The 24,920-nt window shown below is 40.0% G+C and overlaps 2 protein-coding genes across 2 annotated transcripts; both read left to right on the top strand.

Moving 5' to 3' along the window:
- Positions 1-2,682: 2,682 nt before the first annotated feature.
- LOC145777070 (N-acylethanolamine-hydrolyzing acid amidase-like) lies at positions 2,683-9,421 on the top strand. The gene is made up of 9 exons (XM_082588357.1): positions 2,683-2,872; positions 3,222-3,287; positions 3,478-3,666; positions 5,735-5,861; positions 6,359-6,523; positions 6,865-7,040; positions 7,368-7,497; positions 8,567-8,701; positions 8,892-9,421. The coding sequence occupies exons 1-8, from the start codon at positions 2,709-2,711 to the stop codon at positions 8,678-8,680; spliced, it is 1,131 nt and encodes a 376-aa protein (XP_082444483.1). The 5' UTR covers positions 2,683-2,708; the 3' UTR covers positions 8,681-8,701; positions 8,892-9,421.
- A 6,919-nt stretch (positions 9,422-16,340) lies between these two features.
- LOC145776897 (N-acylethanolamine-hydrolyzing acid amidase-like) lies at positions 16,341-21,621 on the top strand. Its single transcript, XM_082588114.1, has 4 exons — positions 16,341-16,595; positions 17,469-17,534; positions 21,087-21,275; positions 21,459-21,621. Exons 1-4 carry the CDS (start codon positions 16,453-16,455, stop codon positions 21,619-21,621), a joined length of 561 nt encoding a protein of 186 aa, XP_082444240.1. The 5' UTR covers positions 16,341-16,452.
- Positions 21,622-24,920: the final 3,299 nt, after the last annotated feature.

The following is a 24,920-nucleotide window of genomic DNA, read 5'->3' as shown; positions in this document are numbered from 1 at the left end:
ATGTGCTGTGTTTAATCGATAACTCAGGCCATGTTTGACTGTTTGTAATCTATAAGCTGGATCTTAAGCTGCAATGTCCAGCGTCCTGATTTTTAGTATGAAAACTAGTAAGAGTCTTAACTCTTTTGATATGTTATGGAATGAGTTGGTTTTTTAATATGTACGTTTGGTACCATATAATATATACTGTATTTTTTAACATGCAGTCCAATCAAGAGTAGTTTCAATAGTTTTTAAGATGAGCAATACGTTCCAGGTGTAGAAACTCTTGTTATGGGCTTCAGTTTTAAGGGTGATTTCAATCAATTTTACATTCCATTGTTGGCTTAATTTCGTCAGCCTGGTCTTATTCTCCTTTGTTCCGATGTGTCAAATTGGCTTGTGTTATGGCAATAAATTACTACTAAGAATACAGCCGCCATTCTCTGTTTAACTCCCACCACTATCACAGGCCTCAAAATTCGTTTTTGTTGACGGTGGACAAACGTGTCCGGTCTGAGCAGCTATCTCGGCGGACAAATTAAGTCTCATGGTGGACACACCAGTTTTGACATCGATCATCATGCTTAATCACTTTATCTTGATATTTCTTTGCCATTTGAGAACTATAACTATACGGTTTAGAAGGCTTTAAATTTCAGTGAATTTACTCTGAAAGGCTTTCATCAGACCAACGACATGCGCTTGAAGAGTAAAAGCGCCGAGTAGCTGCTTAATATGCCGCATAACTGATTAACTTCCACCGAACGAGGTCATGTGGCTTCTTGCGTCACAATCTGGGTTGTTTTTTTTTCGGTTATTTATCGGTCATTGCCCGATTTTTTAGCAAAATGTCCGAAAAAAAATATTGTCAATTTGGTTAAAATGTCCGAAAACATATATATATAGTCAATTCGGTCAAAATGTCCAAAAAAAATATAGTCAATGTCTGTGGCCGGGTGTTGTTGGTTGAGTTTCGCTGATGAACGTAGAAGAAACGTTTGTCTGTTCTAACTTTTCTTAGATAAAAACACGACAACGTTTCTCAGCGAAACTTAATGTTGTAGCTAGTCAGGAAATCCAAATTTTGGTTTGTATCAGCTACTTGAAAGAAAATATTTTCATCAGAAAAAACGACCAAAATAAATAAAAAATGACCGAGTTTTTTCAAGTCATTTCGGACAAATGACCGAAAAGTCTCAGCAAAAAAAACAAAAAATAGGTTACTCACAATGCTCTGGGCACAAGTCGGAAAACTTCTACACTAATGCTACTATTTTCTGCTGTGCAAAGCATCACTACGCTTTTTTAAGATTTATTCTTGCGTGTCATGTGAGCGAAAGTGAATTTTCCTTGGGCTTTTTCTTGCTGTAATACCAAAACTTAACAAATTTTGCTGTATCTTGCTGTAATAGCCTACTCGTATTTATAATTTTGTAGCCAACCTTTCTTTATCAATATTACTCGGAGATCAAAGCCAGACACTGCGCGTGATTAGTGTAGAAGTACCCGTACTCCTATCGATTCTTTGCAAAGAGTTTACCTAATATTACGATGATTCAATGTCATCAATCATTGAAACAACGTAAAAATCAAAAGCTTTCTGACTTGAGTGAAAGCTAAGGCATACAGTATTCACATTTTCTAGATGCGTGCTAGAATGTGCAGGAAATTGTATTCTCGCAACAATTGTTCGTGCTATGCAATGACGATTTGGATTGGTTCTTGTGTTATTTTTCGACGGATAAATATGACCGATCTAGATGGTACTTCCCGCGGATATCACATGCTGTGACGGCGGACATGTCTGCCGTGAATTCGAGGCCTGCTATCATGCTCGGGATGTCATTGCACGACTGCAGCTATACATGGGAAGCTGGACGGAACCTATTTCGTCCCTTGAACACTTCGTGCCCCGAAATCAGGAGACGAAGTAGGTTGAATCCTTATTAAGGGTTAGGGTTACAAATAGAAACATGTTTAACCCTAACCTAATTCCTAACCCTTGGTTAGAAATAGAAACATTTCTCAATAAGGATGCAACCTATTTCAGCCCTTGAAAAGATTCGAAAAAAGTGACTTCGGCTCTGTTGTAATTTTTTCTCGATCTTTTCAGGGGATGAAATCGGGGGGGCTAAGTGTTCAGGGGACGAATTAGGGTGCACCCTGGGAAGCCTACCTTTAAATAGTGCCGCTACAGATGCTGATATATACCTCTTAGCTTCTGTTCAGTATTATCAATCAATATACAAGTGTTAAACAAAACCTGGCTGGTTTTATGTATGGTAGGCTATATATATGTGTTATTGTAAACATTGACTGTAAACAGCTGGATCTCGCAGGTCAGGTGCAGCACAGCCGGGTCAAGGTAGATCAAAACTGACTTCTAAGGAAGAACTAGTATTATATAATAATAATATTACCTTTTTTGTACAGCATGGCCTTGTAGTCCATGGACTTTGCCAACCCAACTCTCAACATGAGGATTAGACACTCTCAACATGAGGATTAGTTTATGGCCTGTATATAGGCCTAATCAAAATTGGTTGATGATGTTGATGACAGATCTTTCCAACCATTGATGGATTGAGCTCCATTCTTTTTATTTAATATTTTATTTTATTATTTAATTGCACTCGTCATCAGCTGACTATGAAATTGTTTATTTCACGTTTTTCAGTTTTGTTTTATATGAAGATTCATCGTCATCTATCGTGTTAACAATCACAATGAATCTGTGTCAATTGTTTTCACTTTTGTTGGTTGTTCACTTTGGGTCATCGATGCCTAGTCGTTCAAACTATGTCTTAACGATGGATAAGATGGAGAATAAGAACAATGCCACACAAGCGAAATCATACGTTGTCAACCTTGATCAGGCTCCAATGCATCGGTAGGTGTGATTTTGGTGACTTTTGATATGGGAAACTTTGTAACTTACAATTATTCTTGTTTAGTTTTTGGTTTGAAGTTTAATATTCAACTAAGATCTTGTTTTGAATTTGACTGTTTACCAGGCATCTCATTTGAACCCATTGCTCAGGCTTGCGGTGAGATATCAGAAAATGTCTTGATATGGTATGTTTTAGCAAAGCCTACTGTCTGATTGTCATTTCATCACCGAAGATGGTGATGTTCTGGTAGTTTGGCATATCAACATTAGATTATGTGAAAAATACATTGAATCAGGTGGAGGTAATGTTTCCTGTTTGATTAGCCGACTGATTATTTTGTTTGTTCAGGTGGCACACATTGGTTCATCAATTTGATGTCAATTATTTTGCACAAGGAATCCAAGCTTTGCTCCGGTAAGTTTAAAGAAAGGTCCAGCCATTACAAAGACACATTTCCATTTGGCTTGTTTGATAGGCTACTGCACAATATTTATCTTCAAACAAAGAAAGCCTTATTGAAACTTTCTGTAAGACAAACTCTCCATCGAAGCTCTATCTTTATTTGGAATTTGCAAACTTTTAGTCTTTTACCAATTGCTTTCAGGCCGATGTTTAAATCCCCTGAGATGGCGGCTGCCGTTGAACGGATCGCTGGTGATTTGGATCGCTACATAGCTCAGCCATATTCTGACGAAATGAGGGGGTTAAGTGCGGCCACTGGAATCTCCCTGGGTGACATTGTGCTCACCAACATCCTTTATGAATTTACAGCGTACGCTAATAGCAGCATTAAGTGAGTCATACAAAATATTTGGTATTGCAAAGTGTTTAGCTCATTTAGTCATTAATTTGTGCAGTCATTCAAGCTCGGCTATCAAGAAAAAAAATTTCTTGCAGAAACAGTTCAATACATTTCATTTTAATTGATAATTAATGTTTAACAATTTTTTTGTTCAGATGTACATAAAATTACTGTATATATATAGTATTCTCAAAAAGGACATCCTCATCATCCAAATTCGGTTTTGTCCCCCACTAGTGGAGGTGGCCAATTCTTTGCTTGTAGCGATTGCCTTAACTCCTATTCTCCATCTTGCTTCTATCCTGTGCATTTTCTTTCTTCAGTCCGACTTTGTCTGCCTCATTCAATTGTTTTTTCCATGTTCTTTTTGGGCGTCCCCGTTTCCTCTTCCCATCTACCTTCAAAGTCAAAGCCTTTCAAAGAAAACTTCCTCCCTCTCTCCTTTGTCAGGTTCTTCTTCTCTCGTGTTGTCGCTATATGTCAGGGCATCCGTTGGTTAGCCACTGCCTGGTGTCGTCATCGATGGAAATTAGGCCTTTCATACCATGGGGTGGTCTGTATAGCCGGCAATCCTTGATAATGTGGGCTGCCGTCTGCATTTCGCCACACTCACAAGCAGCACTCTCTGCCAAGCCCCAGCGCAACATGTCTGCACCATAGCGTCCAACACCAGTGAGCAAACGGTTACGCCTTGATGAGGCAAGTCTAGAGAGGCCATGTCCCAGCTGGTTTTCGGACGGGGATCTGAATACTTGGCGAAGTGGGGACGTGCTGCTTGACCATTGTTCACACCACGCCGCGTGGCACCACTGTTTGCTAGGGCTTCCACCAGAGGCTGCCAGAAGGTCTTGTGCAGCGCGTACAAATGGCTTTCTTGATTTTAGCCGCTGCTTTGGTGGATATCTCAGCGTGGTTGTGTGTAGCGGATGGCCAGGGTTTAGGGCTTTACGGCTCAGGGAAAGAACAGCACGTTGGCGCCGTAGTGCAGCTGGCTCAATGCTTGCAAGGACAGGCAAACAGTCAGTTGGAGTTGGGCGGAGGCAACCTGTGACAGTTCGCAGGCAGTTGTTGATTGGTACATCGACAAGGTCAGTATGGACACTTCTGCACCAAGTAGCAGCACAGTATTCAGTCAGCACTTGGTCAGTCGTTGTCAGCACTTGGTCAGGTTCATACAATCTTACGCCATTTGCCCTTGCAAGTTGTTCAATAGTCTCCCTCGTTGTTACCACATCTATCAGCTCTTCACTCTTTTTCTCCTTCCTCGTTTTCACCCCTCACTTTGCTCTCACCATTGCTTTTTCCGTTTTTCTCAGAATAGCCAGTTCACTCTCACTTAATAATATCCATGTCCATGTTTCGCTGCCGTGTAATAGTACAAGCCGCACACAACTCTGATATCCTTTCCCTTTCATTTTTAACAAAAACTTTTTCCGTACGGTATAACATTTCCCCAGTCCCCACATTCCCTGAACTTTTCCCAACCCAGCCTTGTCTTTCTTGTCACAGCTGCTTAGCATCCGTTTCCATTTATTTGATCACCCAAATAACAGAAATATGTCACTGTTTCATGCCATGAGAGTAACTCTATCCTCTGTTTTACAAATTGCTATCCTCATTCCTCAAGTAAATCTTTTTCTTTATCACATTTCCCACAATCAAAGCACTTTGCCAAAATGTGATGTCGAAAACGTTTGATATGAAGTTTAGTTTTATTTTTGTTTTCTGTGAATGTTACTATGCTGTAATAAACGTAAATATATTAAGTCTAATTACGTTTCTCGGCTTCGTATGCCTATGGTGCAACATTTTAATACAGTCACAGGTCATGGTCATGCTAATTTCACTCATCCACCTGCCTTGCACTGGTGGAGTACAACGGCTTGTTTTAAGTGCGTTGGTTGCACATGAAAAAATTAATTAAGCTTTTAAACAATTTATTTTTGCTTTAGTTTGTACATCCTTGTATGTTGAGACATGCCGCGAAACTCGCAGTTTACCGACGAGGTAACGTTTTCATGAAGTTGGTGTGGAAGTTAATTGGCAAGTTGTTGTTCAGAGCTTGCACCAGCATTGTTGCCGTTGATAAGACCGGCCGCATTATTCATGGCCGCAATCTTGATTATATTCTTCCCAAGTTTCTGAAGAACCTCACAATTCAGGTGGAATTTCAAAGGAATGGAAAGGTCGGTTGTAAATATAACGATGGGCTGGGTCTTTATTCAGTTTCAAAAAGTTAAAATGGCGTTGCAGCTCAGTGAAACCGATTCGTACCGGGTGACCAGACTAACATACTTGTCATTCGGTAGGCTATAAGATACCACAATAGATACGACAGTCACTTGTGTCGTTTCACTTTCGACCTTGTTCCTATGATTTATGACTCAGGTGGCAAAGAACTTAAAGAAGTGATTACCAACACTTTTTGTCGTATCCAGGCTTACGCCCGCCAGTTGAATATTTAGATTGAGTGGACAGGAAGGCAAGGAAGCCAATCTTTGTGTTCACCTTCAGGCATGCATTTAAGTGTCCTGCCAAAGACACAGCCTCATGCTCTTGAGCGTTGTCGAACCGGCGCCCTTTCAAAGGTCGAACCACAGACACACTAATGCGCAGCTGGCCAACTTTTCCCTCCAGTCCCTATTTCAATTAAGTGAAAGCATAAGTTTATGCACATTTCTAGGCAGTTTACACAGCAAGTTCATATATTGGCTATGTTGGAGTGACCACTGGAACTCGCCATGGAGCATTCTCACTGAGCGGCGATCAGAGAAATTATGGAACATTGTGGAAAAACATTATTACGTCATTGGAGGGCGGCCATATCACTTTCTTTGCTGCACGAAAGGTAATCCAAGCTCTTTGTGATTGAACAATAAAATAGGTTAAACCATGAAAAGAGATTTGGAGCATACGCGCATTGCGCAGTTTGTGAACATGTGCGAAAATATTATGAGCAGTGTCAAACAGTTTGTTAATTTATTATTATTTTGGCCGCAGGTCTCTCCCCAGTTAAAAATGTTCATCTTCAGTGTTATAGTAATTCAACGTCTGCAGACTTTGTATTTAGACTTTGAGTAACTGTATGGAAGATTAATTCCGCAGCATCAGCTCCCTTTGTGGCGACAAGTACCTGTTTTGTTGAACCAAATTAATTACTCATCTGGCAACACTGTGTTGAACCTTCAGGTCCTTGATGAGTCATCAGATTACAAGAGCGCCCTCAACCAACTGATCAACACCCCCACGGACGCCCCCGTCTACTTCATCCTGGGGGGTATCCGCCCCAGCGAGGGGGCTTTGGTGGTGCGGAATGGGGAGGATGTGGCGTTGGTGAAACATATGGACAACTACCCTAGGCATCCGTGAGCTACTGATTTGTTTATGTGTTGTGACATAATTGCTGTCGGGCAAGCCTCTGACGTCAAACTGTATGACATCGCAAAGCATCCGAGAACGCACATTTAGTCAACTTATGATTATGGAATTTCCACCCTTCAAAAACTTACTGCAATTAAAACATGCAAATGTTGCAGTGTCAGTTCCCTCGACGAGAAAAGGAAAAAATGAAACTAAGTTTGGAGACTGAGACTTTCAACTTCCTGAACTGAATAACTTGAGCGGCTCTAGGCCTCACCCCGGTCACTTGGTGGGGTATGGAGGGTATCCGTGGTAACCTACATCTCTTTCAGGTGGTTTCTGGTGGAGACGAACTACGACCCCTGGAAGAAACCCCCCAAGTCCGACAACCGGCGACACGCTGCAGTTAAGTCCATGATGGCTGTGGGGAAGGACAAGATGGACACGGATCGACTGTACCAGGTTTGTTGCTAGGCAACTATTTTTCCCGCTTATTCCGCAATGTTCGGCTGGTCACGTGATGCTTCCCGCTAAATCGTGCCGGTATGAAGCGTGAAAGCGATGAAGCCTGTTTCGTGTAACATTGCTTTGTCACGAAATCGACAACAAAATGTCATTTGTTTGTTTGTGTCTATATTTGAATGTAAACTTTATTGTTTTGTCTTGTGACCTGGCGGCAATCGCGCTATGACCACTTTGGAAACGTTTCCCCCATCAGACGACGCTTCCACTTACGGTTATAGTTCCTGCATTGTGACATCAGCACGACGCCATTAGTCGATGCTCGTTTGTAGGGTTTGTGCATTGTTGGCTTCTCTGATGTTCGCGGAATCGGGATTGCCGCTTTCACTTCTGTTTAAATTCTTTGCAAACCGCGAAAGTTTCCCGTTTAGTTTGTCCCTGTGCATTCCCATGTATTGGCCGATTAGGAATGCTGCTTTCCTCATTTCTTGGTTAGCTCTTTGTTCTAGAAGGCTGTTCGCTTTTGTGACAGAAACCCTCCTTTGTGGTTGTCTGGCAACATAACTGTCCTTGATGACTATGACTTCTGTTATGACATTGGAGCGAAAGTAGAATTATGACATCAAATTTGCGACAATTGTGATGCACAGAAGGCAAAGTTCCGATAAATCAACACAGCCAGTACATGGGCGGCAGCTACTGAGCGTCATACATAGGTACCACACCATTTGCCTGTTGGATGATACGACGGTCGACCGTGTTAATGTTGTGCTGGCGGTGCTCAGCAGCTGAAACAGTTGTCCCTGCCACAATTGCGCCGATATGGAAGAAATATTTCGATAATGAGCGGACGGTCGCTCCCTGGTTTAAAGATAAAGATCGTTCCCAGGCAGCTAAGGTGGATAATAATAATTATTTCAGTAGCAGAAGTATCCAGCTTCCTCATCTCATGAGTAGATTAATTATCCACCAGCATTTGTGTTCAGATCCTGTCCACCGTAACCACGCCCCTGCGTTTGTGTTCAGGTCCTGTCCACCCCTTCATAATCACCCCTGCATTTGTATTCAGGTCCTGTCCACCCCTCCCGTACTGAACGAGCAGACAACCTTCACAACAATCATGAGCGCTAGCGATGCCGGCGCGTACAAGACAATGGTCAGGTTCGATGGACCAACCGAGTGAGACTTGTCTTCTGCCGCTGAGGTAATCGCGTTTAAGGACACGGCATCAATTGTCGGGATGACTCACTAAACTTCCTCCTAGAAATGGGAGATACAAAGCTACATCAGTTTCTGGCTTGTTACGTTTTAACTGTTTTACAAAGCGCAGCACTGTTCGTATGCAAGATAGTGAAGTTTTATCCCACATTGTTACCATTCTATTGCCTCTGCAGATTCTTTCATCATGCTCACCCATCGACCAATCCACCATCACGAATCCACAAGGTCTACATTGCTACTCGCGTTTCATCACGCAGCCATGACGTAGGATTCAATGACGTCATTAATACATTGCACTTGTTGACGCTTCCTTAAAAAGTTTCAAATCATTAGATGTAGATTTTATCTTTACAGTGTTTCGTCTTAATTCCCGTTGTTGCCTCACAGAAGAATATCTTTACTGTCTGCTTCACTAACGTTCGTGCTTCTATGGAGGGAAGCTGATGTTCCCTGATCATTCACTTTACTGCGTTACACAGGAGTTTGCACGGTATTGCATGTGTAGGATATTTACCTTTGTCGTCGCTACTTTCCTGTGTTTGCTTCATTGCGCTTATGACGTCATCATGAAGCCACAAGGGAGCTGGACGCCATATTGTTAATTACGTATGCGGCCAGTTTTCATTGTTGTTAATTCATTATACTGTTGGTGTGTTTTTAGCCTACCATACGTCAAGTGCAATAAAACATATCTTGAAAGTCACATCCAGTGGACAAGTGTGAGGCCATCTTCACATTCTTGCGATATATTCCAGACCAATTCTATTTCGCATTAGTTTTGCCTAGAAATGCTAATATAAGTTAAGATCGCGATATTCCACATTCTTTCATATTTTTTTCACCAAACACACTGACAGGGCAACACATTCCAGTATGAAGCAACTCAATGCGTCATCATCGCACTTCTGTGACGCATCAATCACAACTTCACTGACCGGCAGACAACGGTAGGTTATAAGTAAGTTACCACCTGGAGGAAGATTTTAGGCCCAAGTTGAAACGCAGCAACAGCAGACATAATAAGCTAAAATGGCAACGTTGTGCAATGTGCATACATTAGTTTGGGGGAGTCTAGCTTTAAGGTTGGTACAGTACCATTCTGTCGGCTACTGCCAGTAGTACGGTTCAGTTTGTATTCAATTCTGACCATCACAACGAAAAACAAAGTAGCATATGCCAAACATCATCAGGGCCGTTGACAGGATTTCTCGGGCCCGGTACCAATTTATTTTCGGGCCCCCTTAATCGCCAAAGTTATGAATATAAAGGTTGTGTACAAACTTTCATTGATGTCGTTTAAGCATGGTCATTCAACAAATCTTGCGCAAATTTAAAATTTCTTGAACCGCAAAACTAAGGCTACTATATCTAGCGGTTGCTTTTTCGAATTTTTATTTGTAACATGATGCTAGACTCTGGAAATGGCCGCAAATTGGCCTGGAATGTGAATGCCCACCCCTGATTACTTCCCGATTTCATTGATGTTTCACTGGTCATTCCAGGCTCACAAGAAGAGAATTTATAGCAAAGTTAGTGCAGACAGTCAGAAAGTTTTCAATTTGATTTGTGAAAGGTGTTTGGTCCGAGGTCAAACACTTACTGATTGCTGCAATCTGAAAAGAGGTTTTGGTCTAATTTTTAGTGCAAAAATGGGGAAAGCAACCTTCTTACCTGTGTCATTTCAGTTTTGAGTTTGAACAAATATTAGCCTGTTTATTTTGAAACTCGTGTTTCAGGTAATATTCGTGGTTAGGGAAATCACTATAGACTAAAGTCTTATTTCACTGCTTGGTGGCTGAAGTGGCTATTTTACCACCAGAAAGCTGAAGTGGGCCTGGTACCCAGAAGGGGGCCCGGTACTTTACCATCTGACTGCTGAAATGGCTGTTTTATCCTCTGATGGCAATTCCTTTAGATCTGATTATATTAAGATCTTGATGATGTTTGCAGTCGCGGGGAATTTTTTAAATCCGGGCCCCTTAAATATTCCGGGTCCAAAAGTACCACCTAGACCCCCTTGTCAACGCCCCTGAACATCACTGAGGTCTAAAAGAAGGTAGAAGCAACCAGGGGCGCGGAAGCGAGGGGGGCGATTTTTCTGCAGATGGGGGAGCAGGGAGGGCAATGGTGCCCTTTTAAGGTCATGTAAGCCAGGGTTTCCCAAACTGTGGTCCGCGACGACTGCACAGGTGGTCCATGGTGATATGACAAGAAATTAAAAAGTCACACATATACGTTGTAAAGTACGTACCCTGTCAAAGATAATTGCCGCAAACAAACAAAATAACAGCATTCATAAAGAAACTTAACATATGGGAAACAAGGATAAATGATAATATTGTGCATTTTACGTTTCCTGTTCTGTGTGACTACATTACCAACAAACCCTCAATTAATACAGAGTTGATTTTCTCTGACGTTACACAACATTTGGAATTTCTTTCTGCACATTTCAAGAAGTATTTTTGAAAAGAGACATATGAGAATTTTGACTGGATTTTAAACCCTTTTGTTGTTACAAAGACTGATCTGTCAGGACGAGAAGAAGAAGAATTAGCCGAATTATCATCTGATCGAAGTATAATGCTTAGTTTCAATCAAACAGCTGTTGCATCTTTCTGGTTGAGTGTTGTGGAGGAATACCCATTGCTATCGCTAAAGGCAACTAAGATTTTATTGCCTTTTGCCACGACCTACATGTGTGAGACATGTGTTTTAGCTAAAGCCTTCGACACAGTTGATCAAACTATTCTCATACAGAAACTGCAAACATATGGTTTTCGGGGCCTTCCATTACAATTGTTAAAAAGCTATATCAGCAATCGTCTACAACACACGGTCGTCAATGGAATCTCTTCAAACTCAAGACAGGTTACCTGCGGTGTGCCCCAAGGATCGACATTGAGACCCCTTCTTTTCTTACTGTATATAAATGACTTACCAAATTCAACAAACATGAATGTTAAACTATTTGCTGACGACACCAAACTTACCATGTGCGACAAATGTGAAATAAATTTGCAGAACAATGTGAATGCCGAAATGCAAAAAGTTTACAACTGGTTGAAGCTTAATAGATTATCGTTAAATTTCTCAAAAACTGAATACATGCTAATAACAAATAAAAAACACATAAAAAATTTTAACATTAACATTGGTAACACAAGCATTCAACAAAAAGATCAAATAAAATACCTTGGCGTTTACATAGATAACAAATTAACATGGAAATATCACATAGATAAAATTTGCGGAAAAGTAGCAAAAGGTTCATGGCCATGGCGTTGCTTAAACTCAGAATTATGTCAACACAGACACTTTAAAAGATGTGTATCACGCTTTGATTTAATGTCATTTGCAATATTGTATTTCAAGCTGGGGAAAGGCCTGTGACAGTGCACTGGATCCTTTAATAAAATTACAAAAAAAGGTTATAAGAATAATTACGAAACAAAATTACTATGCTCACACTCACTAGCGTACGCAGGGGGGGGGGCATTGGGCCATGCCCCCCCCCCCCCCTTAAAAATGTTTTAGTAGTTAACAACGTAGATTAAGGCATTTAATATGTTTTGGATTGCACTGTCAGAGCAATTAACAATGTTGTTCTATAGACTAAGCTAATACGAAATACATGGCCCAATCCACCAACCCCACCCGTAGTGTTCTGTAAGCCTATTATTGTGAGAGAAAAAATGGATAAAGTCTAAACTAAAACCATACTGGGATATCATGAAGACGTCTGGGATATCAATGGCCAGTGGCGTAGCCAGGGGGGGTTTGGGGGTTACAACCCCCCTTTGGCACGCGTGTGACATCACGATATTGAAAATCATGCCTTCAGTCTCTTTATGCTTGGGAATGATGCTTAACATTCAAACATCTCAGCCAGGAATTAGCAACAAGAAAACATAGAGACTTAGCTTTATTTCCGAAAAATGCCGAAGAAAACATGATCTTATCCTTTTGTTATGCCACCTGACAGCACCATTTTACAGGAATATTCATACCCACATTTTTGTTGAAAATGCTCTCAGAATGCACCAAATTCAAAGTAATTTTCAAAATTTTCTGGGGGAGGCCCCCCTGACCCCCCGCCGCTGGGTGTCCTCTCAGGCAAAAACGCTGTCGGGCTTCGCCCGCCCTTGTCAAACCCCTCTTTTACAAATTTATGGCTATACGCCTACTGTCAATGGCCTCCCCCCTTGACAAAATCCTGCGTACGCCACTGCTCACACTAATTTTTTGTTTTTCAAAATGAACATCTTGAAACTAAAAGACATACATAACATTGAAATAAAAAAACATATGTAGCCTACAAAGTTCATATGAATGAGTATCCGTCTACGTATTGTGATTTATTTACAAATGCTTCATCTATTCATCAGCATAACACAAGATATCAAACAAGCAACAACTATTTTATAAATAGATCAAACACAGAATTTGGTAAGAAGTCCATGCAGGTATTGGGTTCAATGCTCTGGTCAGAGGTTCCAAGTAGGCTAAAAAACTTATCATTTCATTGTTTCAAAAAAGAGATCAAAACGTTAATTTTACAAAGCTACAGTGCATCGTAAGTGATATGTTATGGAAACCAACTTGTCAGTTTCTTCGGAAGCTTGATTATTCTCTGCTTGCTTCATGGAATTTTGTGTTTTGGCCTATGTTATCATCAATATGTTTTTTTTTGTTTTTGTGCGTATGCTGTTCTTGAAGCGCGGGAACGTTTCAATTATTATTTTTTCTCTTGTAAGCTTATTTTAAATGGCAAAATCGTAATTTCCGTAGGGTGGCAATTGACTAGTAGACCGTATGGTCGTCTCGTTGTCTCCCTGTCAGTATGGGAACTTGTGTAACTTTTGTACTGTGTATATTGCATATTTCAAACATGTACCTATGTTCCTGTTACTGACAAATAAAACATTGATTGATTGATTGATTGAGACAGCATTTTCAGCTCTTACCAACATGAAGACAAAATACAGGTTCAGACTTTCCGTGGACCCTGGCTTACGAGTTTGTCTTTCACAAATAACTCCGAGAATTGATGACTTATGCAATAAGAAGCAATCCCGTCCGTCCCATTGATGTTGTCAGTTTTTTAAATAAACAAAATTTGGTTTTATTTATTTTTACCTTTGTATTGGGGGTCCGCGAATAAACAGATTCACAAATAGTGGTCCGTGGCCCAAAAAAGTTTGGGAAACCCTGATGTAAGCTACTGCACATTTTGCAATATAACAATTTCTGCTATTCGCTTTTAGCCTAATTATAATCTTTCATTTTTGCCTCAAAATAATATTTACGGCACAAAATTTTGCAACACAGTAGGCTACAGGTCTTAAAACTAGCTTTTTTTTCGACACCCTTCGTGGCCTACCGGGAGCTCCTTCTCGGCGGCCAAATCTGCGTGCTTGGCGGCCAAAATAACGATAGCATAAGCAAATAGAAGTAAACTTGCAACAATGCTAAAATGATCACTTAGCATTGTTGAAGCCTGGGCGACGTCCTACAATAGAATCGGTGCACCACGCAATAACTGCTTAATCGAGATTGTAATCCAGTAGCCTTCTGCGGGACTATCTAACGACACTCGCACAAGTGTCTCCAATGTGGCTGATTTTAAAAAAGTTCGCCACTCCCCTAGAATTTTTCTTTTAGCAACGAAAAACAACGTTCGACATGACATGTGTTGACGATGACGGCAAGGTAATAAAATAAGTATTTCAATGATGTGAAGGACATTACTAAAAGAAGCATAATTTTTGCAAAATATGATCAAAAATGTTTTCCCCTCGGATGTCAACTAATCTAGTTCTCCTTTTTAACAACGATTCAATGTCCGACAACATCGAATCGACATAAAAACGACAATATTGCCAGCCGATGTAAATTAGCACTTCGGATTAAGACTTTGTTAAAATAAACGTCGAGAATTACAAACAAGACTTACAGCGCTGGTGATCGCAGATGGATATATTCAATCAATAACAAATATCCCCGCACAATGCAACAGTGGCGATTATAACGCGCTGACCTAATTTTGCGTCACTCTTTAACACTACATATTTTCGACAGTTAATCCACGATCATTCTATTGCGAAATTAAATAATTGGCTAAAAGAGACCGGCAGCCAAACTTGGCCGATTTGAGGAGGTAGCACCCGCGGTCATTCAAGCACTACTTAGCGGCCATGGCCGCGGGCTGCTTTAAAGCTTGACAGTAGGTGACATCATTATAACATAGTATGATACCCTTCTTTGTATACCGGACACTTGTGGGCTATCATTACTCAATACATAGTGAGCTGATAGATTAGCATTGTCGCTATATCTTATCTTAAAACTTGAAAAAAAAAATGGCCTTTTAGTTAACAAAAGTGCCCTTTTTTTGTAATCTTGCCCCTCAGTCAAAAATCGTTCCGGCGCCCCTGGAAGCAACAAACGTTATAACGTGCATGATACCAAAGCAAAACAATCAGTTTAACGACTGCGCGACGTTCAAAAGGACGTGGGTTCGACACCGCTCCAGAGCACGCGGCTGTGTCTCGGCAAGGACACTTAATGGCAAGCCAACATAAAGGAAGCAGCTGACTCGAAGACTAAATGTCACTTCGCTGCTTTCTGTCGTCTGTTGTATCGCATCTGTGATCGCAGTGTAGCCTACTGTATGTTATCGCAATGGGCGCAAATAAACACACGATTATTATTATTATCATATGTTACGACTATGTTGATCGATCTTGATGCGTTATCAAAAGTGTTGATGGTCTTCAGGGGAACACTCTTTCTCTTCTTTAATTTTCAAAGTTCAAAGCAAGAATCAACTCTGGCCGTCATACTGAGCTAACGCAAACGGAGCGGAAAGTCTGCTTGCCTTAAATGAAGAGGAAAAAGAGCAGCTGCTCCAGTAGTTTCTCAGCGTAGTCGTGAAACATCGCCACCAGGAAAGGAACACCCTAAAGGTTGAAACGTTACCGACGAACTGAATTAAACGCATCAAATTGTCTTGTTACAAAACCACTCATGCATAGCGCTGGTTGTTAATCAGTTGCCAGAATCGTGTTTGGTATTTGTTCCTGGTGCAAGCAAAGTTAGCTGTCGCTTCCAGTGGTAGGAGCGGCGTTTGTTTCTGGTCGCGTTGTAGGAAGAATATCGCGATAGCAAAGGTGATTGTTACGGCACAAAAGTTCAATGCCAGGGTTATCTTATAGTGCGGTAGAATACGAATTGCATGAACCTAGTTTAAACAAACAGGGTAACTTTCGGTTTCACAAATTAAGGCAATGTCTTTCAGCTGGAAACGTATTTGTGATATGCAACATTCTTGTTGTCAAACAACGGTTGCAATGTAGCAGGCACGTAGCCACGGGGAGGGTCAAAGAACAATTGCCCCCCAAAGTTTTATCTCGCCTTTCAAAAATATGTTTTAGTCTGCTATTAAGCCTGCAACGTTTCAATACTGTTCGCATGTTCAAGGACGTTTCCCTCCTCCAACAGATGCTTTACTCCCCTGAAACTTTCTTTTACCCCTTCCAACACATAGGTTGTAGTGGGCGAGGCATAAGTCTTTTAGTCTGGGAGGGTTAAGATTTACTGAGCAAGAGAGGCTATTAGGTATATACTCTGACTGATACAATAGTTCATGTATGATATAGCCAACGCTGCTTGGCTTTCTTCATCGAATACCTCTTGAGTAGATTTAGAAAACTTTACGGTTGTTTCAAAGCGATGAGACTGCTTCTAGTTTTTGCTCTCACCGGATGTGTCGTCGGTTGGCCGGCCTCCGATCAAATCGCTATAGCTAAAGATGACGCAACAGCCATTCCTGCAAAAACCTTCACCGTGAATCTCGACTTACCTGCCAAGGAAAGGTTGGTTGCAGATTTATGGCGTCATTATTACTAAAAAATATGTTTATCGTGATAATTTTACACTTTTTCTACATAGCAAATAAGTTTTTCCCTTATATTAGATCAGTGATGTACGTGCATACAAAAAATATTGACGCCGTCAGCGCAAACGCAAACGTTCGAAAAACCATACGCCGTATGCGTCAACGTAACTTGTAAAAAAAGTTGGTGGCGTCAGCGCATACACTAGCGTAAACTCATTTTGTTTGCTAGGTGCCAAACATTCACACGGTATAAACCACTCGAAACAAACAAGTTTTATTTTGAATTTCCACGAAGATACCTAAGCATCTGAAAGTGTTCATCTGACATTTTGCTGTGTTTTGGTTCCAATATGTCTTTGCCCATTGAAAACATTCTTTCAACTGCAGCGCTGGAAGGTATTAACGTGTTGTAGCGAAAAAAAGACATTAAAAAGTATGCGTTGACGCTATGCGCTAAAAAACCGCGAAAACTTTACGGTGTAGCCTCAAGCGCAAACTATCCAAAAAAATGTGGCCGCAAGCGTTAGCGTAAACAAAAAGTCTACGCCGCCAGTGTGCGGCGTAGAATTTGCGGCGTATACGTACATCTCTGTATTAGATAACAGTTGGCAATCTTCCATCCCTTAAAAATAAAATCCTTTAAAAGCGAAATATGAAGCCTGATTATACTGTTTGCTAGATTTTATTTTATAACTGATTTTTTTTCGGCCACGTTGTATTTTGTCTAAGTTCATTCTTCTAGCCTAGCCTACTACAAAAAAAAAACATCCAAAAGCTTCGATAACCGGACCCCACCGTTTGCGATTGGCTAAAGTTGCCACATGCGTCACAATTATTCTATTGTTTCCAGGTGGACAGAGGCTCTCAGTCATTTCAACCCAGATGACGTCAAAGCTGCAATCAACGCCTTGACCAGGTGCGACGTTTCGTTGTCTTGACAACTAATTTGCCTAGCTACTGCTGTTCGCAAACAAACCTTCACTAACGACGTAGCCGCGGATGTTGGGAAAGCAATCAAAGACCCAAAATCGCATATTGCCTTCCCCAAAAAATGGGTTTTTACTGCTATTACAACGTTTTAATGACATCATGTTACATGTTGAATGACGTTTAATAAATGTTTGGCTGCAATCAGTAGCTATCATTAACTCTTTATTTGTTTTTAAACAAACTCTGTATTTGAAGTGTAACTGTTTGCCCTCCAACAGTTTCTTCCGCCTTAAATTTTCTTTCTGGCTGCGGCATTGTCCTTTTTTTCTTTCTTTGTCGCATCCAGGCTGACACCTGGTGGTTGGAGATTAGATTAAGTGGACGGGAAGGCAAGGAAGCCAATGAACAAGGCCCAATCACTCATCGGCGTATGAGCAGATCTTTCCAGGGTAGATTGGAGAGCAGGAAAGCATCAGCCACTCAACAGTCTCGTCATCCAGGACCCTCAGACCATGCGCACCGTGTGGAGGCCGGTGAGTTAGGCAATGGTGGATGACATGGTCTGTGGTCTGTTCAGTGGCACCACACTTGCAATCTGATGAAGGAGCCAGGCCCCACTTGTGCATGTCCGGACGAAAGCGGCCGACGCCAGTTTGCAGGTGGTTAAGCCTGACCCAACCAAGCCTTGCGAGGACATCCCCGGTAGTTCAAGATTTAATGTGTTGTGCTGAAACATGTGTTAGAACTAGAGATGTAAAAAAACGGTTTTTTTTGTTTTTAAAAAAAACGAGCTCGTTTTTTTTGTTTTTTATTGTTTTTTTTGTTTTTTATTCGTTTTTTTTGTTTTTTTTGTTTTTTTTACCTATTTTGACATTAAATGTCACAATATGCAGCAATTAGGGTAAACTCATTGCAATAGCGTCTCTTTCAACAAAGAAGCAGTCTCATAACTCGTATAACTTACTTTAAATCAGACTATATGTCTGGTATAGGCCTATTTTTTCATTGCAATTTTGTAGATCCCAAGTCTCAACACACGAGCCATAAAGATTTCTCACTGTCTCAAATAGTAGTAACAGTGTCCTATGGTTGGCACATCTCAAGTATTGTCTGGAATTTGGTCGAGCCAGTTGTTAAATGCAGTACCACACTCGTGTACAGTTTCGAAGCCACCTGGGATTTTGGTTAATGGGCATGTTAAGACCAGGTGGTCAGTGTCCTGTTTTTCTACTTAACAAAGGCACTTTTGACCAGCACTCCACACCTTTTCCAGTACAACGCCAAAAGGTTGTTCCAGTTGATGTGCATTTGGTGCAAACTTGATGAAAATCACACAAGCGGTTCTCGAGTTATAAGTGTAGTAACCTTAGCCACTAGGTGGCTTCATAGATAAGGAGCAATAGAAAAATGGCAATATCTCAAGAACCGCTCAACATATTTGGACAATTTTTACCTCTACCCCATGTTTTCTGGGGTGGGCTATCTGTTTATGAACATTAAAACAAGTTTTGGCGACTACTTTTTGAGATAAAAAGAAATTAACCTCTTGTCGTTACGCACCGATAAAACCATGATGCGTAACTTTAAAAAAAAAATTTTTTTTAATCGGGTAGAGGAAAGATTGATGAAAAGTTTGGCAAAAGCAGTGTAGTGCTAAAGCCCCAACTTGTAGCCCAAATCACATTTAAATGTAGTAAAAGATGGAAACATTTTGATGTTTTTTTATTTTCCCTGAAGAGGTTCAATACTCCTTTGTGATGTCATAGTCATGTTTGTTTTCCCTTAATCACACCATTGTGCTGTCATAGACATGTTTAAAAGAAGTATGGTTGCACTTATCCATTCAAATTGAACTACTGTAGTTTTCAGGACTTTGAGACTTTATCACTTTTCTGTTTTTGCCAAACTTTTCATCAATCTTTCCTCTGCCCAATAGAAAAAAAATTAAAGTTACGCATCATGGTTTTATTGGTGCGTAACGACAAGAGGTCAATTCTCACTCCTTTTTACTCCAGCGTAGTTCCCAAATAAAATAAGTTTTCATCTTTGATGTTTGTTTTGTATCTTTATCCTGCATTGCGGTAGCCTAATATGGGTAAAACTTTATTCTTGTCAGGAAAAGTATTATGAAGCATTTATTCACTATGTGAACACTGAGCAATGCTGAAAAACTCCACTTTAAAGGGAAATTTTCTTCATTCATGGTTGGTAGTTACTAGCAATAGTTAACATGGGTGGTGGGCATTTAAAAGAAACATTAACCTAAACCTTTTCTGACAAATTCACTTACTTTTGACAGCTAAAAATATCAGTGATAAGATCTCTTGCATTATGTCACAAATGATCTGCAGGAAGCATCAATGACAAAGTGTTTAAGACCTTACAACACACGAAAAGAATACTTCTGCTTCAACATTTATAAAGCATAAACATCGTTGTTAAGCTATCAGTTAAAAAACATGTTTAAACAAGCTATTGGCAATAGCTTGCATTAGTAAATTACCACAAACAAGGGAATGTGTGTTCTGAATACTGCCATCTTGTTTTTGCCAAAATTTTGTCAACCCATTGAGTGTGTACAAAAATAACCAGTAGGCCTACCGGTATACTAACATCGTAGGCTACCTTCCATAAAGGGCACTTCCATAAAAGGAAAAATAAATCAACTCATCTACATTATGTCATGTATCAAATTGCATTAATTCAATGTTTGTCAGGTCTACTGCCATAAACATGCCTGAGAATGAAAAAGAAAGTGAAACAACGTAGGCTATAGGTATAGGGCTATGCAAAAAACATATGCTGCTGCCAAGCACACACACTTTGGAATTTCAGCACACCAATAAAACCAATTTTACTAGTTTAATGTTTTTCAAGAACACTATAATGAAACTAAGCTGCAAATTGTAAAAAATTTGCAACTTTTCCAGAAAAATATGAAAAAAAACAAAAAAAACAAAAAAAAACAAAAAACGCGTGTTTTTTTTGGCCCAAGTTTTTTTTGAAAAAAAACACGTTTTTTTTAAAAAAAAACGGTTCGTTTTTTTTGCATTTACAACTCTAGTTAGAACTGAAACACACTTTTGGTAGCAGAAAGCATAGGCCTTGGTTGAAATGCCGTGTGCACTTGTTTGAAGTTGCGTCATACCGACCGGTATTAGTCACCATTTTGTTGTGAGCAGGCTTGGATAGAAATTCATCTCGAAACAAACTAAAGATTTTTGACTCCTCCAGACAGTGAACCCACCTGTGGCTGCACCTTACCCTTGTAAAATAGGTGAATGTAATGTAAAACTATGTAAATGATTTTTGCAGCCTATTCAATAAAAGTTGCCACGAGCCACCACTGGAACCCATGGCCACATTTCTCCAGTGAACATACCTCTCGACATCTCATTATTACAAGATGAGGTCTTGTTTCTACTACATTGTGAATGAATGAAGGCTTGATTTCTAAAAAGTTATACTCTTTGACGTTTGATCAATTTCAAAGCTGATGTACACATATCTGATATTGAGTTATGCTTTTATATTTCAGCAAGTATCTTCCTTCCAAGATTCTTGTTGAAATAGTTGAAGCGGTGGCCGCCGACCTCGACCGCTACATCCCCCATCCATTTGCCGATGAAATGAGAGGAGTCAGTGCTGCCCTTAATATTGGACTGGGAGAAATTGTGGCGGCCAATCTTGCTTACGACATTTCAGCTTTTAACAGCAGCCACTTCAAGTATTTATATTATTTTTTCTATTTTTTCGATTATTTCAAATTGAACAATCAACCAAGTTGTCTGAATAAAATAATTTTACTGAAGCAGCAGTAACGAGCTTATTTGTAGGTAAAGTAATGAAGAATTATATCAACAATTTCAAGAAATCCTTCATATTATGAAACAATTTTTGATCACTGCAGGGCATGCACCAGCATTGTGACTGTCGATAGGATTGGAAGGATCATTCATGGACGGAACTTGGATTACGCGGTTCCGGACCGTCTCAGACCATTGACGATGCAAGTCAACTTCGAGAAGGAGGGAAAGGTATTCGTAACAAACTTTATTACGTGGCATCTGTGACAACATGAACGGATTTCAGCTGGCCACAATGCGCAACTCTGTAGCGATTCATTCATTCTAGGGACGGTACATTACGGGACGCGCAACTCCGTTGTTCCTTCAACATTAGAAGGGTCAATTGCCAATTTGACATATTTTATACGCTTTACTGCTGGCTTGCTTTCAACTAAAAACCTTAAATTACTTTAAAAGCAACTTCACTCTTCTTATATAACCCATAAAAAGTAAAATATTTTGTAAATTACAAAAAAACGTAACCCTTCTAGTGTTGCGGATAAGCCAAAAGCGGATGAAGTTTCGCATCCCTATGATCTACAATCCCTAATTCATTCACATCATTTTTTTGATGACGTCATCACCACGTTGGCATACCAAGCCCTTCCAGGCTAGACCAGTGGACTTATTGTTTGTTTAGTGCAAGAGTGTCCAAAATTTTTCCCAGGTGGGCCGGATTCGATAGTGCAAAAATGCTCGCGGCCCGATAGCCTCTGACAATCTTGTTTTGCGTAAAGAAAGATGCACATGCACACAGATACACATGCACACAGATGTACATGCACACAGTTGCATATGCATGTAGATGCACATGCACACGGTTGCACATGTACATTAGGGTGGCTCATTTTCCTTGATGTTCTTTAAAATTTTTGTCAGTTTGGAATAATGTTCCATTTTGCTCACTGATATTTGTAAACCAAAAATTTTTGTTGGGTTTTGACCTTTGACCCTGGTTCACCCAAGGAGAAATTCTGAATTTTTCTGAAAAATTAGTACATTTCGAAGTGGTTTAGCAGTATCTGAAGAGAGGATTTCTCAAAATTTGACAACGTGATTTTGACGTCACTTCCTCTGTTAACTTCCACGTGGAACATCTTCACCCTACTCCAAGTCTGAGAGTCACTAATAGTGCATGCTTTTAGTGTCATTTTAGTTGATTTTACAGTCTTTTCGCAGTCAGTGAATCTACAACATAGACAAACAAAAAAATTTTGGCACAAAAGATGAGAGTGATTTAAAGTATTTCAGGGCCCCTGATTCCGAAAATGCACTTATTTTTTTCGAATTGGCTCTAGTTTTCGAGATATTCGACAATGAAAGTATTTTGAAATCGTTTCTCAAAAGCCTTCAATTAGCAAATTACTTATTTTCAGCCCTGTTTACCATTATGATGTCATAATCGCACTTGTCTAGTTCAATTGGTTCATATTGCACGAAAGTTCAAAACGCAAGCAAAGGTTGAAATGAACTGTGTTTAACGTATGGGAGACATAAATACTCAATGAAAACAGTTGTGAATCAGTAGGCCTACATCACAAGAAAAATATCCCGAAAGTCATGTGTTTATGAATGCCGCTTTACATTGAAAAGGTAGGCCTACTGAAATGGATACTTGTACAAATGAAGTTTTATGCTAAGCCTTTGCTAAGGCCAAGTCTTTGCTGCAAGAAGTTTTGTTTCTGGTCTATAGGCTAAATAAATGGCATATAGGCTAATAAAATATGCCTTTGACAAGTAGGATGATGTACAAACAACCCAGATATATTTTGCTGCATGAGGCAACGCAGAGGACCAACACATTCTGCGATAGATACAGCGCTATATAAAAACAAGCATTATTATTATTACTTTGACATGAAGCTGGGTGATCAAGATAAGTCCTGGGTTCCTCCTAAAGTATGCAATCATTGCACTCAAACCCGTTTCTGGGCTCAAGGCTAAGAAGTTCAGAGTGCCATGGCATAAAGAGAGCCGTGGAATCACCATGAAAATTGATACTTCTGCACGGTGAGGGTGTTCGAAGGAAGTTGGAACATCATGTTTACATGGAGTGTGCAAGGCAGTCATTGGATGGATGTTGCTATTTCTGTTTTTTGTTTCCCCTCTCTAGTTTCAAGTGGTGATTTGCTTGAAACAATAGGAAAACGGGCGTGACTGAGAGTAGCCTCAATACCTTCAGTAATGTTTTGGAGCAAGGTCAAGTTTTTTTCTCAAAACCATTTCTACCACCTACTGTAGTAGTTAAAGATTTAGTTATCAAAAGTGGTAGCTGCAATCTTGGCTCCTCATCTCGATGAACATGGCATTCTTGACTCCAAGGCCAAGATTACGTTCTTCCGCAGCAAGGATAACATTCTAAGCAGCTACTTTACTGAAGAACATAACTTTGTATTCTGTAATTATATAAATGGCCTTCGTACCTTGATGGGTGTTGCTCAGTAGGCCAATCATAATAAAGAGTTGCGTTTGTTCGTTCATCGATAGCTTTGTTTTGCTTATTTGTCTAGTTTGTTAAGCAAAACAATGTATGCATTTTGTTTGTACTTAGTAGCTTACTTAGTAAGTCTGAGACTGTTGAAATCAACAAATATATTAATGCAAAACGCAAGTTATATATTCTACATCTTGTATCCTCAGGCTTACTTCACATCATATTTTGATTGGTACTAGGCCAGTAAACGTTAAAGGCATACTAAAGGAAAATTTCAAACCGGAATTAAGCATTAAAATGAGTAAACTGAACATTCAAGAATACATTTCAAAAACAATTACCGAAAAAAATTTGTTTTCAATGGCGCTGGCAAGGCCCAAAGTCCAGAGTTTCATTTATTTTCATTTTTTTCAAAATGACCAAAACGTGCAAACACTGCTCGAGAATACGTCATAAAGGCCAGCAATAACAAAAGCCACGTTACCAATCTGATGTTTTGAGCAAACTGTCTGCTGTTTTGATGTTAAAATGTGCTGTTTTGATGTAAATACATACATAGCCTACAGTCAAATCGCCCGCAGTAACAATTATTGCGTGATCGGTTGATTGCTAGCCTTTATGACGTAGACTGCACAGTCGCACGCTTCGTTGCTCAGGCTCAATCTCATTTTCAAAGCTCTGACAAAAGCACGCCCACAATGGTGGTCAGACCGCAATGGGGCAAAATTTTATTGAAAATCGTTTTATGGTAGCATGTTAAACACAAAGAACGTGGAAAATCGCCAAGTCAAGTTTTTCCTTTAGTACCCCTTTAAATAGCTGTTTGTTTGGGTTGTAATCAACGTGATTGGTTCCAAATAGCGTTTAAACAACTCAGAAATGTGCCTGGGATTACTTCCAGTTTTGTGTATGTAGTAAACGACACGACGTTAAATCTATAGGGTCTCAAAATAGCGAAAAAAATATTTTTGCTGTAACTCAAAAACTAAAGCCAATTCGAGAAAACCTAGTGCATTTTCAGAATCAGGGGCCTCGAAATACCTTAAAATGACTCTCACATGTCTTTATATAAAAAAAAGTTTTGTTGGCC

The sequence above is a fragment of the Aplidium turbinatum genome, chromosome 9 (assembly GCF_918807975.1).
Source record: "Aplidium turbinatum chromosome 9, kaAplTurb1.1, whole genome shotgun sequence".
NCBI lineage: Eukaryota > Metazoa > Chordata > Ascidiacea > Aplousobranchia > Polyclinidae > Aplidium > Aplidium turbinatum.
The sequence above is the reverse complement of the archived record's forward strand: the minus strand, read 5'-3'. Positions and strand labels throughout refer to the sequence as shown.

Bases quoted from the DNA above. Each gene is read 5' to 3' on its own strand.
- LOC145776897 (XM_082588114.1), top strand. From the start codon at position 16,453: ATGAGACTGCTTCTAGTTTTTGCTCTCACCGGATGTGTCGTCGGTTGG. The intron at 16,596-17,468 runs GTTGGTTGCAGA...TATTGTTTCCAG, and splicing joins GACTTACCTGCCAAGGAAAG to GTGGACAGAGGCTCTCAGTC. The intron at 21,276-21,458 runs GTATTTATATTA...TGATCACTGCAG, and splicing joins TTTAACAGCAGCCACTTCAA to GGCATGCACCAGCATTGTGA.
- LOC145777070 (XM_082588357.1), top strand. From the start codon at position 2,709: ATGAATCTGTGTCAATTGTTTTCACTTTTGTTGGTTGTTCACTTTGGG. The intron at 3,667-5,734 runs GTGAGTCATACA...GTTGTTGTTCAG, and splicing joins TACGCTAATAGCAGCATTAA to AGCTTGCACCAGCATTGTTG. The intron at 6,524-6,864 runs GTAATCCAAGCT...TTGAACCTTCAG, and splicing joins CTTTCTTTGCTGCACGAAAG to GTCCTTGATGAGTCATCAGA.